The sequence below is a fragment of the Miniopterus natalensis genome, chromosome 1 (genome assembly GCF_054644295.1).
Source record: "Miniopterus natalensis isolate mMinNat1 chromosome 1, mMinNat1.hap1, whole genome shotgun sequence".
NCBI lineage: Eukaryota > Metazoa > Chordata > Mammalia > Chiroptera > Miniopteridae > Miniopterus > Miniopterus natalensis.
Genome location: NC_142081.1, coordinates 95,932,519 through 95,948,426, shown reverse-complemented (window position 1 = coordinate 95,948,426; position 15,908 = coordinate 95,932,519). Strand labels below are relative to the sequence as shown.

The window sequence follows — 15,908 nt, the reverse complement described above, 5'->3', positions numbered from 1 at the left end:
AATTCCATTTTGGTTAGGAGGAGGTGAGTATGACATCCACCTACTCCACTGCTATCTTCATCTCTCAAATTATCTTTTTAAAATGCAAATTCCATTGTTTCAACACAGGGAAGGAAGTTCCTATATAATATGATCTCTGCCTACTTGTTTAACCTATCTCCTACTCACCCCCTTGCTCATGAACTTCTCACAGTACAAGTTTTCTTTCTGTTCTTCAAACATGTGGACCATCATCCCTTTATATCATCTATTGCCTTATTTGGAATGCTTCCTTCCTATCTTTGCATGGCTGGCTCCTTGTCATTCAGCTCTCAGTTTAAATTTCACCTCCTCAAAAAATTCTTCGCTAGAAAAAATTCTTGTCCAGTCTTAAGAAATTCCTCCCACCCTCAGTCACTCCCCATCACATATCCTTTTTACTTTAGATTTATTCACATGGTTATTCTTTTACTATTTCATTATTGCTCTCCTCCCTTCTGGATTCAGTTTCTTTCTTCCTGAAGTATACCCTTTTAGTAGTCTTTCCAATAAACTGTGGTGGTGAATTCTTGGTTGTTGACTAAAATCATATTTATTTCATAATTGGCAGCCAATATCTATTGGCAATCACATACATGTCCTTAAAAATTTAGTTCAAAATTTTTTCTAATCAGTTAGAAAACTTTGTCAATGACTAAGAAGATAACTGTAATTCACCCAAAATAACTATAACACTCCCAGTCAAAGTTAAAGATATCGTTTGCCCCCTGAATGACCTCTTGACCTTTGGCTAACCTTTCTAACTCCACCAGCTCTGAGCATCATGTTCTTAATTTGCAAACACCCTCCAGCATGTACTTCTGGATGCCATGTAAAGACTTCCAGAAGCATATCAGGAATCCAGCTATGCTTTACACTGCTGGGATTCTGTCCAAACCTCAGCCAATTTTTGTTTCAGACAGGCAGATTAGATTTGACTCAGTTTTGCTTTCTTAGGAATGCTGTTCATCTGAATAAGCTTTCCTTTACCCTTCCAAGACCTTTATAATAATATTATTCCTTAGAACTAAGCTACATTCCTCAATAATCCAGGAGTCAATTCTCAGAGCCCTCAAAACCATTCCAAGATTGGCAAACTATGGCCTGGGAGCCAAGTCCAACCTGCCTTATTGGAAGACAGTCACACTAAGTCTTTTGCATGCTGTATATGGCGTCTTTTTTACTATAACAGCAGGATTGAATAGTTACAACAGACACCATGTGGCCTGTAAAGGCTAAAATTTATTATCTGACCCTTCACAGAAAAAGTTTGCTGATTTGTTTGTGTTTGTCAAGCATGCTAGTGGTCTATAGCCATTCTACCCAAACACTAGACAGGTTTGCTACTTGCTAAAGTAACCAGAGTCTGGGTCCTTTTATATACACGTGTGTATGCACATATACTTTGGAAAAAGAATATCCAAACAATTCCGAGACTATGGCAATATGCGATGTTCTTCTCTCTGGAAAGTTAGAAGCTTAAATTTTTTCAATGTTTATGTTCCAGTTATATCTTAATTTGCGTTATCTCTCCTCTACTAAGAGAATCTTATCAGAGTGATCTTTTCATGCTTAGGACAAAACCGGTCTCTGAAGATCGAATTCCTATTTCTCATAAAGAAACAAAATGGTGACAGAACTGAAAGTCACTGTTTGCTCCCTGCTTGCTTCACATATTCTTTGCTATAAAGAAACTTCTAGGCTATTAACATTATAAAGATCACATCTCCATTTGCTGACATATTATTCCTAAAGTTTAGATGAGTTCATAAAGTCCTTACTGTTGGAATTTTTAATAACCCTGTTTTAAAGAAAGTTTATAAATTATCTCACTTCTTGCTAATCACAGAATGATACAAAATGGTTATGTTTATGATGGGAGTGGTCTTCAGACAGCTTCATGTTCCTTTCCCTTGTGGGAGGTGATAAAACTCCAGAGAAGTAAGCTGGCTTGCTTAGAGTCTCTCATGAGGAATATATTCCAAAGTGAAGACTCAAACTGAGAATTCCCCAACTTACTGGGTTAGTATTATTTCCTTGCCTTCCTAATGAATCTGAAGTTTAATACCAGTATCTTATTATGTAATTCTTACAACACTTGCACATTATCTCAGTTGTCCCAACATCTATGACAGATTATGTTGTAGAAAATTAAGAAACAGCGAGGCTCATGGACATTCTCAGGGCCACTCTGCAAGTAGGTAGCAGAGCCAGACTCTGGCATCAGAGATATTTGGCTCTGTAGTGATTTTTGTTGCATTCTTGGTGGTGATTGTTGAGTCTGTTGGTTGATGTCCACCATGTCTTTTATAAAGTCAGCCTGAGGACAAGAAGGCATGTGACCAGTACATGCCACAGCAGTGTGCACTGGTTGATTGACCTGTCAAATAGTCTTAAACACTCAACATTGGCATAGTTGTTCACTCTTTATGTGAATTTTTTAATTAATACATATTCCTGTAAATTTCACTACACCTATTTTATAGAAGAATAAAAGGAGACTTAGATAGACTAGCATTGGTGGCAGAACTGAAATTAATAATGAGTTTTTAATTTCTAGGTCTGAATTCAGACCTCTAGGCCATCCTTTCAGTCAGTGATTACTTAACATAACTGAGTATTGATTAGAGTCATTGGGTGCTATTGAAAGGCTTAATTCTAGGACAAGCAGTTCATACTCACTGGTGCCTCTGGAATGGTGATTTGTTAATAGCAGGGAAAAAGGCTTGCCTAAAAGGAACAAAATAGTGATAGCATTGCACACTAATCAGCTCCTCACCCCCACTCCTAGTTATCCTGGAGTGAAATAGTCTCAGGAATCGGCCATTGGCCTTTCTGTGCTGCTGGCATATGGACAGTTTCACTCTGCATCCTGGAAGATGTCCTGTTCCTCTAGCTTCTTAGTGGGAAAGGAATTTCCCATCCCACCCCTTGATTGCTCCACTTTGGAACCTGTCCCAGTCCCATTCTCCATGGTGGTACAGGCAGAAATTTTGCTGGGGGGGAGTATGGATACAGATTCTGATGATGTTCTTTAGAGCCTTGCTGCCCAGACCCCACGTGATTTGATTTATTCAGCACCTGTTTACTGAGTGCTTACTGTAACCCTCAGTCCTTGCCCTATAAGTCAGCTTGGGCTGCCATAACAGAATACCACAGATGGGGTGGCTTAAACAACAGAAATTTATTTTCTCACAGTTGTGGAGGCCAGAAGTCCAAGGTCAAGGTTCCAGCTGATCCAGTTTCTGATAAGGAATCTAACTGGCTTGCAAATGGCCACCTTCTCACTATGGCCTCACTTTTCTCAGTGAATGTATGTAGAGAGGGAGGGTGGAAGAGACAGTGGGGGTGGGGGGACAGAGAGAGAGAGAACAAGCCAGAAGACTAAGCTCTCTGGTGTCTATTCTGATAAGGACACTAATCTAATCCTAATCTAATCCAATCTAATCTAATCTAATCTAATCTAATCTAATCTAATCTAATCTAATCTAATCTAATCTAATCTAATCAGGGTCCCATCCTTCTGATCTCATTTAATCTTAATTGTTTCCTAGAGTCCCCTTCTCCAAATACAGACATGCTAGGGGATTAGGGCTTCGATATTCAGTCCATAACATCTACCATGGGTGTTTAAAGAAGGAGGAGTTCCCATGGACAGTAAGATATCCTGAGTAATATGAGACTTGAATAGTCTTTAAAGACTGGCTGAGTTTGGAGTGAAGAAGGGAGACAACTCTAGGAAGGGAAAATAGGCACAGCATAGATGTTGAATGTGATATGTCCAAGGAGCAGGGACATTGGCTTTTCTGGAGCTGAAGGATTGTGTCTCAGAAAATTTAGAATAAGGAAATATACTTTGCAGCCTCATTGTGATGGGTCTTGAAGATCTGCAAGTAGTCTGGACCTGACCTTCACAGGTCATAGGACCTATGGATGATGTGGGACAGAGGAACAGCAGAGCAAAAGTGGTATTTTAGGAAGAGTCCCCTGGCAGGATGGGTAGAAGGTACAGGTGCTATGGTCCCTCTTCTTGTAGCAGCTTTTGCAGTCATAGGGGTGTGCCTCTGTCCTCTGTTGATATAAAGAACTTAGATAGTGCTGCCTGTTGGAGGACTTCTATTTCTTACTTTCAGAATGGTCTTCATCCAGCTAGGACTTCTAATAAAAAGCATAAATGTCATACTATACCAAATGCTGATTTCCTAACATTTTGTGAATTTGTATAATTGTATTCTAAGAATAAATCTCAGAAGGTAGAGATTGATCCCAAAACACCTCCTTTTTTTTTTAATAGTCCATTTTCTCTCTTGTGTGACTACTTAAAATTATTTTCCCCCTCTTCTGCTATATTACTTCTGAGCAATGATGCTCTTTTACTTAAAATTTTTCTACTGTTTACACTTTGCCCCTTCTATACTTATTGTTCTGTTCTCTCTGGGGATGGGGGGAAGAAGCAATGAAAAATAGTTTCTCAGAGTATAGCCCTAGGACCACACTCTGCGGTGTTTGTATAAATACCAATTCCCAGGCCATACCTCAGACCTATAAAATCAATCACTTGCCCAGCCTGCATGGCCAGTGGTTGAGCATTGACCTATATATAATACAAGAGATCACCGTTTGATCCCATCAGGGCACATGCCCAGGTTGCAGGCTCCATCCCCAGTGGGGGTGTGTGTGCAAGAGGCAGCTGATCAATGACTCATCATTGATGTTTCTCTCTCTCTCCCTCTCCCTTCCTCTCTCTGAAATCAATAAAGATATATTTAAAAAATAATAAAATAAATAAAATCAATCACTGGAGGTGGGAGACACAAATCTGCATCTTTAACAATCTCCCTAAGTAATTCTTAGGCACATTAAAATCTGATAACAATTGACATATTTTAGAATATAGACTTTAAAGTCATTCAGACCTGGATTTGAATTCTGCTTTTACCACTTAATAGCTCTGTCATCTTCGACAAGTCACATGAGATCTGCTTCTCAGTTTCCTCATCTATAAACAGAGGCAGAATAATGTATCTTTTTAGAGCACAGATAGTGGAGCTGAACTGCTGGCTTTGAATTTCAGCTCCATCAGTTACTAGCTGTGTTACATGAGGAAAATGACTTAACCTTTCTGGGCTATAATTTCTTCCTTTGTAAAACAGATTAGGTTGCCTATTAGGTTGTTGTGAGACTTAAAAGAATTTAGGTAGCAGGTTTAGAAAGTGGGAGGTAGAGGACAGGTTTTGCTCCTCAAAGCATATTTGACCAGGTGGAGACAGACTATTGGTGTCACAACTAGGGAAGCAGGGAGTGATTCCAACACCTACAGGGTGGAGGCAGGATGTAAGTGTGATCCTACTACACAGGAAAGCCCTCCACAATACAGAGTTATTTGGTCCAGAATGTCAATAGTGCCACTTTTGAGAATCATGGCTTAGAACAGGCACATAATAAGTGCTATGTAAGTTTTAGCTGCTATTATTATTTGCTATTTGGGAATAACAAGCCTTACTTGGAATGCTATCTTTAGGAGATATATATTTAAGCATAGTACCTAGCACTCAGCAAATGTAAAGGTAGTGATGGTGGTTATTATCAAGAAGCCAAATATCTGGTTATTATCAGGGAGCCAAACACAGTTTTTCTATACTAAGAGCAGCTCTTATTTAAATAAATCCTTTTGCAACATAAATAATGACTTTATTTAAAACTTTTCAAAAATAGAACACATTTGTAATCATTATCTCATGTTTTAATAATAGTTTTAGTATTTTCAGAGTACCTTTACTTCTTCGTCTTCATAATCAAGCATTTATTGTTGAGTTTTTACAGTACACCAAGCATGCCTTATGCTACTGGTGTGGTAGAAAGAACACAGATGTTAAAGTTGGATAGTATCTAATTCAGATCCTGACTCTACCACCTAAGTATTCATGTAACCTTAGATTATTCATTTTATTTCTTTCAATCTAGTTTCTCCATCTATAAAATCTATCTCCTGAGGTATTTTTGTGAATTAATTGGAAAAGTGTGCAGCTTGAAGTAGGAGTGGGTTTTAGTTCTCCTTCCTTCCCTACACCCATCCCCTCAGTGAGCCCGCAGTGGTTTTGGAGACTTAAATGTACATAATCATCTCTCAGCATTTCCCTCCTCTGACTCTAAGGGCAGACAGGCAGTTGAGGGAGATAAGAGGAAACTGGGGAAAGGTGTAGTGATGTGCTTCTCTAGTGCTTCTGGGCATGTGGAAAAAGTCCAGGACCCAGATCCTTTTAGGTCAATCTTGTTGGTGAGGCCCGTGGGTTATATTCTTCTAATATCTTGCCTTTTTAGTAAACACCCATCAATATCTCACGCCATTCTTTAGAAGTGAGCCAAAGCCAAAATAGTGATTCTAAGAAGCTCCTTCTATACCTCGGTTATTGAGAAGGGCAGCCTTATTTTATTGCTCTTTTCCAAGTTTAATTTCTCTTTTCTCTGTTAATTTGCATAGATACCATTTTGACTTTTTATTTCATAGGATTTTAAACCTAATTCAGTATTATGAAAGTGACTGATTTTCAGTGGCCTGTGTTTTTACCTACTTTGCTGCCTTACCATCTGGTGCCTTGAAGACACATTTGCTAATCACATCTATTAAAAAAGAAAAAGTGAAACTGCAGTATTTGAAAATTAAAGTCTATTCAAGACCTTGCACAAGACTGCCAGTCTTCTCCATCCCAAGAAATAGCTGCTTTATGCACACCAGTAAGAACTGCCTTTGTTTGACCAAACTATGTTAGACATATTAGCAAGAGCTCGTCAGATCTTAGTTACAGCTTAATCTCAGTTAAGGATAAGAAGTTTGAAGTTTTCAGTTAAAGACTATAGAAGGATTAGTGGAAAAGTGGAGACACTAAGATAGTGATCAGTAGACACAACATTTTTCTATCTGAGAATGTTAATTGGAAAGTGTAGCAAAATCAAGCTCATGACCTGGAAATAATATAGGATTAAGAAATGTCACATTTTTTAGGGGTTCCTATAATTAGAAAGACAGAAAGAAATGGAATTTTTCCACTTCCAATAGATTAAAGGTGTGGGATTTGATAATTTTGAACTCTCCTCCTCAGGTGTTGGTGAGTCATCCTTCTCTGATGCTGTTCTCAATTCCTTTTCATTTTTTAGTCACAGCATGTTACCACATCTAAGGGTGAATTCTCAAAAAGCTCTCCCTTTCCCCCCTTTCTTTTACCATTTCAGTCATAGAAAGAGCTACTCTTCCCTCAAAACGTGACATTCCATTTCATTGTTGCATGTTTTAAAACTCTTCATTTTTAGACACTGCATCACTGTAAATGCTCCATTTGCAAATCCATGGGATTTTACTTTCATCAACTCTCTTTTTAAAGTTTTTTATAGTTCACAAGTATTTTAATTGATGATTTAATATACCTGTCATTATTTTAGATGGATTTATGACAACTGATATTTATGTAGAAAATAGGTTGGGCTGCTCTGATTCTCAGAATTAATAAAACCAGCTTTTACTCTGCTTAGCTCCCCAAAGGTAATTGGCATATTTCCCAGACCAAACCCCTAAGGTAAAGGTCAAGGTGCGGAGGGTGATATTAAGGTGCAGAATTGGAGCCACTTGTATCTTGCCCGACACGTAATCCTCCAGAACTCAGTGGGACTGTGGTTCATCAGAGCTTCAGCGCATGGTTAACAGACACCAGAAGGCCATGTAGAATTTCCGTTAATGGGGAATTGTATGAGCGGGTACAGTAGGTGAGTCTTTAATATTTCTTATTTTTTTAGCATCCATATTTTGTTTTTAGAGGCCCGAAACAGCACAGAGCTGTGTGATTCATGTGTTTGGAAGCAGGCCCAGGAAATTCCTCACAGATTAATAGCAACAACTCTTCCTGTGGTTTTCACAGTAGCTGAGACTCATTGTTAATAGTCCATTCCCTGGACGGAAAACAGACTAGTGAGGGTAGGGTCATGGCTTCTGAACCAGCCTTCACCAATCCTTTTTGACAAATGGAAAAGAGAGTTTTCTTTTAGTAATGATGAGGAGATTGGGGGAAGAAGAATATGCAGGAGCAAGGCTGCAAAGATTAGGAGCCTGAAAACAACCTTTTAGAAACCTCTCAAGTCGACTCAAATAAGAACAGAATGTCTGGAGGTTTAACATTTTTCCTCTCAAAGGACAGCTAATATTTTTAATATATTCTTTATATATTGTTTATATTATATATTATCTTATATTTTAAAATATATTTTTATATATTATATATATTTATAGGGTGTCCCCCCAAATGTATACATACTTTAATAACTGATAGCTCAATTTTGAAAATGAAATGTATTTTAATAAGCACTGCCTTTATAATTATTCAAAGCGTCTGTATACATTTTTGGGGACACCCTATATTTAAATATATTTTTATGTATTTTATATTTTTATATAGCTTTGAAGTCAGAAATGGCTTATATTAACTTTTGCCATCAAAGATCACTTTCCCTCTCCTGAAGCATGTTAATAGCTATTCAGTGATTAATAATCTTGATACTAAGTGGGAGAGAATCTTGGAAGTGTCACTTTGCTTTGTCTTTGCTAACATATGGAAGTAGAGACCCCTTGTTACCTCTGTTTTATAATGCTTCATATTAGGAATAAGCACCTTTCTTTGGAGCTCTGCTTTGGGGTTGATAACCCAAGGGCAGCCCATTAAGGAGAGGCGGCTTTACTGTATGAGGTTTTCATTATGTAAATCACCCTGTTGGCTGCTAGTGGAGTGATTCCTGCCTATCTCACCACTATCCCCAAGAGCCACATCCCATAATGGAAGCTTCAGCTCCTTGCTCACTCTCAGTGTAGAAAGAGCTCTCACTCTGCCAGCTTCGAAGGAATATTTTCGAAGTTGTATGTCCAGCAGATTTCAAGGCTTATTTTTCTGTTCAGCTACATGAAGGATTTCCATGATGAAAGACTGATAAGAAGGTGCTCCTTCTCCTTCATATCCCCCCGCTACAGATGTTCTGATGACACACGATCAAACAGAATACCTCTTTTAAAGAAACTTGTGAATGTCACCATGACTCACAGCCAATTCAAAATCCAGAAATAACATGTAATAATATATGTTTCCTTTCCTTCTTTCTCTTTGCCCAATAAAAAAATAAAAATAAAAAAACAGGAAGAAGAACTGGTGATTGTGTGTCTAGGTACACTTTCAGTGGACCAAGGAACCATTAAAGATGCCTGATTTTGAATTTATTTCATTGACTACCCCATTGAGATTTTTTAACTACGCTGGTTTTCTCCACCAATATTTAATGACCATTTCATCCCCTTATACTTTGTAGCAAGAGAATTGACAGCTTGGGCAGGGTGGGGAGTGGGGAAGATTAGAAGAGAGAGCTATAAGCAAATGATGAGGCAGAGAAGTGAAACAAGATTGGGAACACAAAACATGGATGACCATACTCTGGTATGTGGGCAAAAGGATGGTTCAGATTAATTTTAATAAATAAGAGTAACTAGAATGCAAATATACTCTTTTTCATTTGCCTTGCCTATTGCATGCACTTAAGAATACATTGATAAACTCTCCTCCTGGCAAAAAGACCTTCCTGGCCTTAGTTTACCTACTAAAACAACCGCCTAACTTTGTTATTTAAATAGTCTAATCTCAACTTTATTTCTGATCTTTTACTAAATACCTTAGTAAATACTTTAGTGTGCAGTAAATACTATATACTAAATAAATAATAAATAGTAAAGTATTTGATATTTACTATAGTAAATTTGAAATTTACTATAGTAAATATGCTAAATACTTGAGTATATTTGTCTTTAACCAGTTAAGCATTTAACTCCCTCTACCACCACCATCACTACCTCCTACCTTAAAAAAAAGTGTTCTAGTTTTTACCTGCTATTCTCAAGCTTCCCTCTGAGCCTACCATACCTCCTCTACCAAAATGAATTCTCAATATGTATGAATCAAGTTAAATAGAAGTATCAGTCTGCGTGAAAGACTGCCTTATATTCAGATAAGCATGTTGTGCTTATGACCCATTGATGGATTATTGGGCCTGTTATTTACATTTATGGCAAGTATATGCCTCCATAAATATAATTTTAGCAAGATCTTTAAATGCCAGTGTGACAGTGGTCTGATTTGTTTCAGTCATGTGACCCATGAAGTGACAGAGGATTTTTCTCCTTGGGATCCAAAAACTGTTCTTGTGAAGCAAGATGGTGGAGACTGCACACCAGCAGTGCCCCTCCCTGAACCGAAAAGGGAAGAGGAAAAAGAAGACATTTCAGATCCTATGGACCTGAATCCCTGTAGTGCAATATACAGCAACTTAGGTAAGTGCACGTCATTTAATTAGTATTTAAAATTAGTCAAATGCTGTATTTCCCTAGAGAGATGGTTTAGACTGCTCTGTAGAGTAGAAGTTGGACAATTGAGTTATACATTTTAACTCTCATCATAAAAATCCTGCTATTTATTTGGCAGGTACCAAACACCTACTACCGTGAGTCCTGTGCCATGTTCTAAGGGTCTGGGTCTGACATAGTTCCTGCCTTGGGGGACTCAGCAGAAGGGAAAGAGATGAACTTGTTGATGATTTTAGTATAATATGATAAAAGTAGTGACGTAGTAGTGACATGGAAGATTTTTTATAATACATAGGTGAAGGTGTCAGAAGAGGCCTTCCTGTTAATAATTTCTGAACCGACTTAGCTGGTTTTAGGAGGAAGGTAGAGTATTCCAACCAGAGGCAACAACATGAGCAAAAGAATGGGGATGCAAAACAGCTTGGTGCAGGTGGACAGCACAATCATTCAGTGTGGCTAAAATGAGAACTGGGGAGTTGGACAATATAATGAATTTCAGGCTACAATAGGATTATTTGTTCTAGTTCTGTGAAAAAGATCACTGGTATTTTGATAGGGATTGCATTGAATCTGTACATTGCTTTGGGTAGTATGGACATTTTAATAATGCTAATTCTTCCTACTCATGAGCACGGTATATGTTTCCATTTATTTGTACCTTCTTCAGTGTCTTATAATTTTCTCAAGTACAGCTCTTTTACCTTCTTGGTTAAATTTATTCTTAGGTAATTTAATTCTTTGATATAAATGGGATTGTTTTCTTAATTTCTCTGATAGTTCATTATTGGCATATAAAAATCCAACCTATTTCTGAATATTAATTTTGTATATTGCTACTTTACTGAACATGTCATCTGTAACTAATGACAATTTTACTTCTTCCTTTCCAATTTGGATGCCTTTTATTTATATTTCTTGTTTAGTTGTTGTGACTAGGAATTCCAGTACTATGTTGAATAAAAGTAGTGGAAGTGCACATCCTTGTCTTGTTCCTGTTCTTTAGTTTTTCCCTGATAAGTAGGATGTTTGTCATATACTACCTTTATTACATTGAGGTATGTTCCCTCTGTTCCCATGTTGCTGAGAGGGTTTTTAAAAAAATCATAATTGGACGTTGGATTTTATCAAATGCTTTTTCTATATCTATTGATGTGATCATAGGATTTTTATCCTTTATTTTGTTTATGTGGTGCATCTCATTAATTGATTTGCAGTTATTGAACTAAACTTTGCGTCCAAGGAGTAAATCTCACTTGATCACGGTGTGTAATCATTTTAATGTATTGCTGATTTGGGTTTGCTAATGTTTTGTTAAGGATTCACCTGTAAAGCCATCTGTCCAGGATTTTGTTTGTAGAGAGTTTTTTTTATTACTGCATCGATTTCATTGGTTGTAATCGGCCTGTTCAGATTTTTTGTTTTTTCTTGATTCAGTCTTGGAAGATTATATTTTTTAGGAATTTATCCTTTTCTTTTCTTTTTTTTTTTTTTTTTTATCCTCACCTGAAGATATTTTTTCATCTTTTTTTCAGAAAGAATGGAAGAGAGAGAGAGAAAACATCGATGTGAGAGAGACACATTGATTGGTTGCCTTCTGCATGCACTCTGACCAGGGCCTGGGGTTGAGCCTGCAACCGAAGTATGTGCCCTTGGCCGGAATCCCATGCGGGACTCTTCAGTCCCTGGGCTGACTCTCTAACCACTGAGCCAAACTGGCTAGGGCAGAATTTATCCCTTTGCTTCAGATTGTCCAATTTGTTGGCATATACTTATTTGTAGTATTTTTAAAAATTCTTTGTATTTCTTTGGTGTCAGCTGTCACTTCTCTTTCTTTTTTTTTTTGGTAATTGTGCAAAATATTTCAGGTGTCCCTTTTTCTCCCCGTTGATTCCTTCCATCCCCCTCCTCAGTCTCTCACCATACCATTATCTGTGTTCTTGGGTTATGCATATATGCATATAAATTCTTTGGTTAATCTCTCCCCCTCCACCCACCCACTCCCCTCCTTCCCTCTGAGATTCGTCAGTCTGATCCGTCTTCCATGTCACTGAATCCATTCTGTTCATCAGTTTATTAGGTTCTTTAGATTCCACATATAAGTGAAATCATGTGATGCTTGTCTTTCTCTACCTGGCTTATTTCATTTAGCATAATAGTCTCCAGGTCCATTCATACTGTCCCAAAGGGTATGAGGTCCTTCTTCTTTATAGCTGCATAGTGTTCCATGGTGTAAGTTTCCCATAGCTTTTTTATCTACTCATCTACTGATGGGCACTTGGGCTGTTTCCAGATCTTAGCTATTGTAAATTACACTGCTAGGAGCATAGGGGTGCATGTATTCTTTCTGATTCTTTCAGGATTCTTAGGATATATTCCTAGAAGTGGGATCACTAGGTCAAAAGGCAGCTTCATTTTTAATTTTGGGGGGAACCTCCGTACTGTTTTCCATAATGGCTGCACCAGTCTGCATTCCCACCAGCAGTGTACCAGGGTTCACCTTTCTCCACATCCTTGCCAGCACATAGTGTTTGTTGACTTGTTGATGGCAGCCATTCTGACAGGTGTGAAATGATACGTCATTGTGGTTTTAATTTGCATCTCTCTGGTGATTAGTGACGTTGAACATTTTTTCATGTGTCTCTTGGCGCCATCTGTATGTCCTCTTTGGAGAAGTGTCTATTCAGGTCCTTTGCCTATTTTTTAATTGGATTGTTTGTCTTCCTCTTGTTGAGTTCTACAAGTTCTTTGTACACTTTGGAAATTAGCCTCTTATTAGATACACCCTTTACAAATATGTTTTCCCAATCCTATGGGTTTCCTTTGTATTTTGAGGCAAATTTATTTTGCTGTGCAAAAGCTTTTAATTTTTACGTAGTCCCATTTGTTTACTTTTTCTTTTGTTTCTCTTGTCCTGGGAGATGTATCAGTGAAAATTCCACTACATGAAAAGTCTATGACTTTACTACCCATGTTTTCTTCCAGGACTGTTATAGTTTCGCAATTTACATTTAAGTCTTTTATCCATTTAGAGTTTATTTTTGTGTATGGTGTAAGTTGGTGGTCTAGTTTCATTTTTTCGCATGTATCTGTCCGATTTTCCCAGCACCATTTATTGAAGAGACTGTCTTTACTCCATTGTATGCTCTTGCCTCCTTGTTCATTACTAACTGACCGTAATTGCATGGGTCTATTTCTGGGGTCTCTGTTCTGTTTCATTGATCTATATGTCTGTTGTTGTACCAATACCAGGCTGTTTTGATTACAATAGTTTTGTAGTACAGTTTGATATCTGATAAAGCGACCCTTCCCACTCTGTTCTTTCTCAAGATGGCTGCGGCTATTCCGGGTCTTTCTTGGTTCCATATAAATTTTTGGAATATTTTTTCTAGCTCTGTGAAATATACTGTTGGTATTTTAATAGGAATTGCACTGAACCTATAGATTGCTTTGAGTAGTATGGTAGTATGGAAATTTTTATGATACTAATTCTTCCAGTCTATGAGCATGGTATATTCTTCTACTTGTTTATATCTCCCTCTGTTTCTTTTTTCAGTGTCTTATCGTTTTCTGAGTATAGGTCTTTTACATCCTTGGTTAAGTTTATTCCCAGTTATCTAATTGTTTTATTTGTAATGGTAAATGGTATTGTTTTTTTAGTTTCTCTTTCTGAGAGTTCATTGTTGGTGTATAAAAATGCCATTGATTTTTGGATGTTAATTTTGTATCCAACTACCTTGATTTTATTCATTTTGGTCTTTTTTTCTCTTTTTCTTGAGTCCAGTTAAAGGTTTATAAATCTTGTTTATCTTTTCTAAAAAACAGCTCCTTATTTCATTGATTTTTTTTCAAATTTTTTTTTAGACTCTTTTTTATTTCTGCTCTGATTATTATTTCCTTCCTTTTACTCATTTTGTGCTTTGCTTATTCTTCTCTTTGCTAGTTTCTTTAAGTGTAAGGATAGATTATTAACTTGAGATTTCTCTTGTTTCTTGAGGTAGGCCTCTACTGCTGTGAATTTTCCTCTTAGAACTGCTATAACTGTGTCCCATAGATTTTTATGTTATTGTGTTTTCAGTTTTATTTGTCTCAATATATATTTTGATTTCTTCCTTAATCTCATTCTTCATCCACTCATTGTTTAGTAGCATGCTACTTAACCTCCATGAGTTTGTGTGTTTTTCAGTTTTCTTCTTATAATTAAATTCTAGTTTTATGCCAGTGAGATCAGAGGTTAGGGCTTGATATGATTTCAGTCTTCTTAAGTTGCCCAGCTGGGCGTGGCTCAGCAGTTGAGCGTCAGTCAACCTAGGATCCAGGCAATCAGGGTTTGATTCCCAGTCAGGGCACATGCCCAGGTTTTAGGCTTGATCCCCAGTTGGGGGCATGCAGGAGGCAGCCGATCTATGACTCTCGTATCGTTGATGTTTCTATCTCTCTCTCTCCCTCTCCTTTCCTCTCTCTGAAATCAATAAAGATATATTTTTTTAAAAAAAGTTTATTGAGACTTGTTTTATGTCCTAACATGTTGTCTGTCCTAAAAATGTTTATGTGCACTTGCAAAGAATGTATATTCTGATGCTTTGGGGTAGAATTTTCTAAAAATATCAATTAAATTCATCTGTTCTAATGTGGCATTTAAGGCTGCTGTTTCCTTATTTGCTGTCTGGATGATCTATTCATTGATATTAATGGAGTGTTAAAGCCCCCTACTATAATATATTACTTTCAATTTCTCCCTTTAGGTCTGTCAATATTTGCTTTATAAATATATATGTGTGTGTGTGTATGTATTTTTCTACTTTGGGTGCATAATTGTTTATAAGGGTTATATTTCCTTGTTGAATTGATCCCTTTATTATTAAGAAATATCCTTCTTATTGAGGCGACTTTGTCACAAAGGAGGCACCCACCTCCCCAGGGAATACAGGACATTTTCTCCTACCTCCCAGAGATTGAAGAAGCTGAAGGTAGTATAAGAGAAAATAAAAAGTTATGCCTCACCTTTACCCACTGGAAAACAACAACTAAAAAAGACTTTTTCTTATCAACCTACTAAACAGAGAAATTATAAACACTCTTTAAAAAACGAACAGATTTCATTCCCATAAATGCCTCGGCAGAGAAATGAGGCAAATTAGAAAGAAAATGAGTAATCTCCACAAAATAAACTTAAAGACATGGAAATAATATGTGATTTAAATGACAGAGAATGCAAGGTTTAGTTCTGAGAAAACTCAACAGGATACAAGAACTTAGATAGGCAATTTAATGAACTCAGAAATAAAATCAATGAACAAAAGGAGTACTGTACCAAAGATATTGTAACTTCAAAAAAGAATCAAATAGTAATTCTGAAGCTGAAGAACTCAATAAAGAATGAATAATTAACTAGGAAGCTTAGGAAATAGAGCTGAACAGATGGAGGTAGAGTTAGTGATATCAAAGATAGAAACCTAGAAATGACACAGTTGGAAGAAGAGAATTGAGAATAAATAAAATGAAA

At 37.1% G+C, this 15,908-nt stretch overlaps 1 protein-coding gene across 6 annotated transcripts in view; it reads left to right on the top strand.

The window, feature by feature from the left end:
- PEAK1 (pseudopodium enriched atypical kinase 1) overlaps positions 1 to 15,908 on the top strand; it is a 234,686-nt gene that overhangs the window by 140,766 nt on the left and 78,012 nt on the right. For all 6 annotated transcript variants that reach the window (XR_015715622.1, XM_016214197.2, XM_016214195.2 and 3 more), the window contains one exon: positions 10,188 to 10,372. Coding sequence is in view for 5 of the 6 variants with exons in the window: in XM_016214197.2 (XP_016069683.2) it covers positions 10,188 to 10,372 (185 nt within the window). In the remaining variant the exon portion in view is untranslated. The remainder of the gene's footprint in view (positions 1 to 10,187; positions 10,373 to 15,908) is intronic.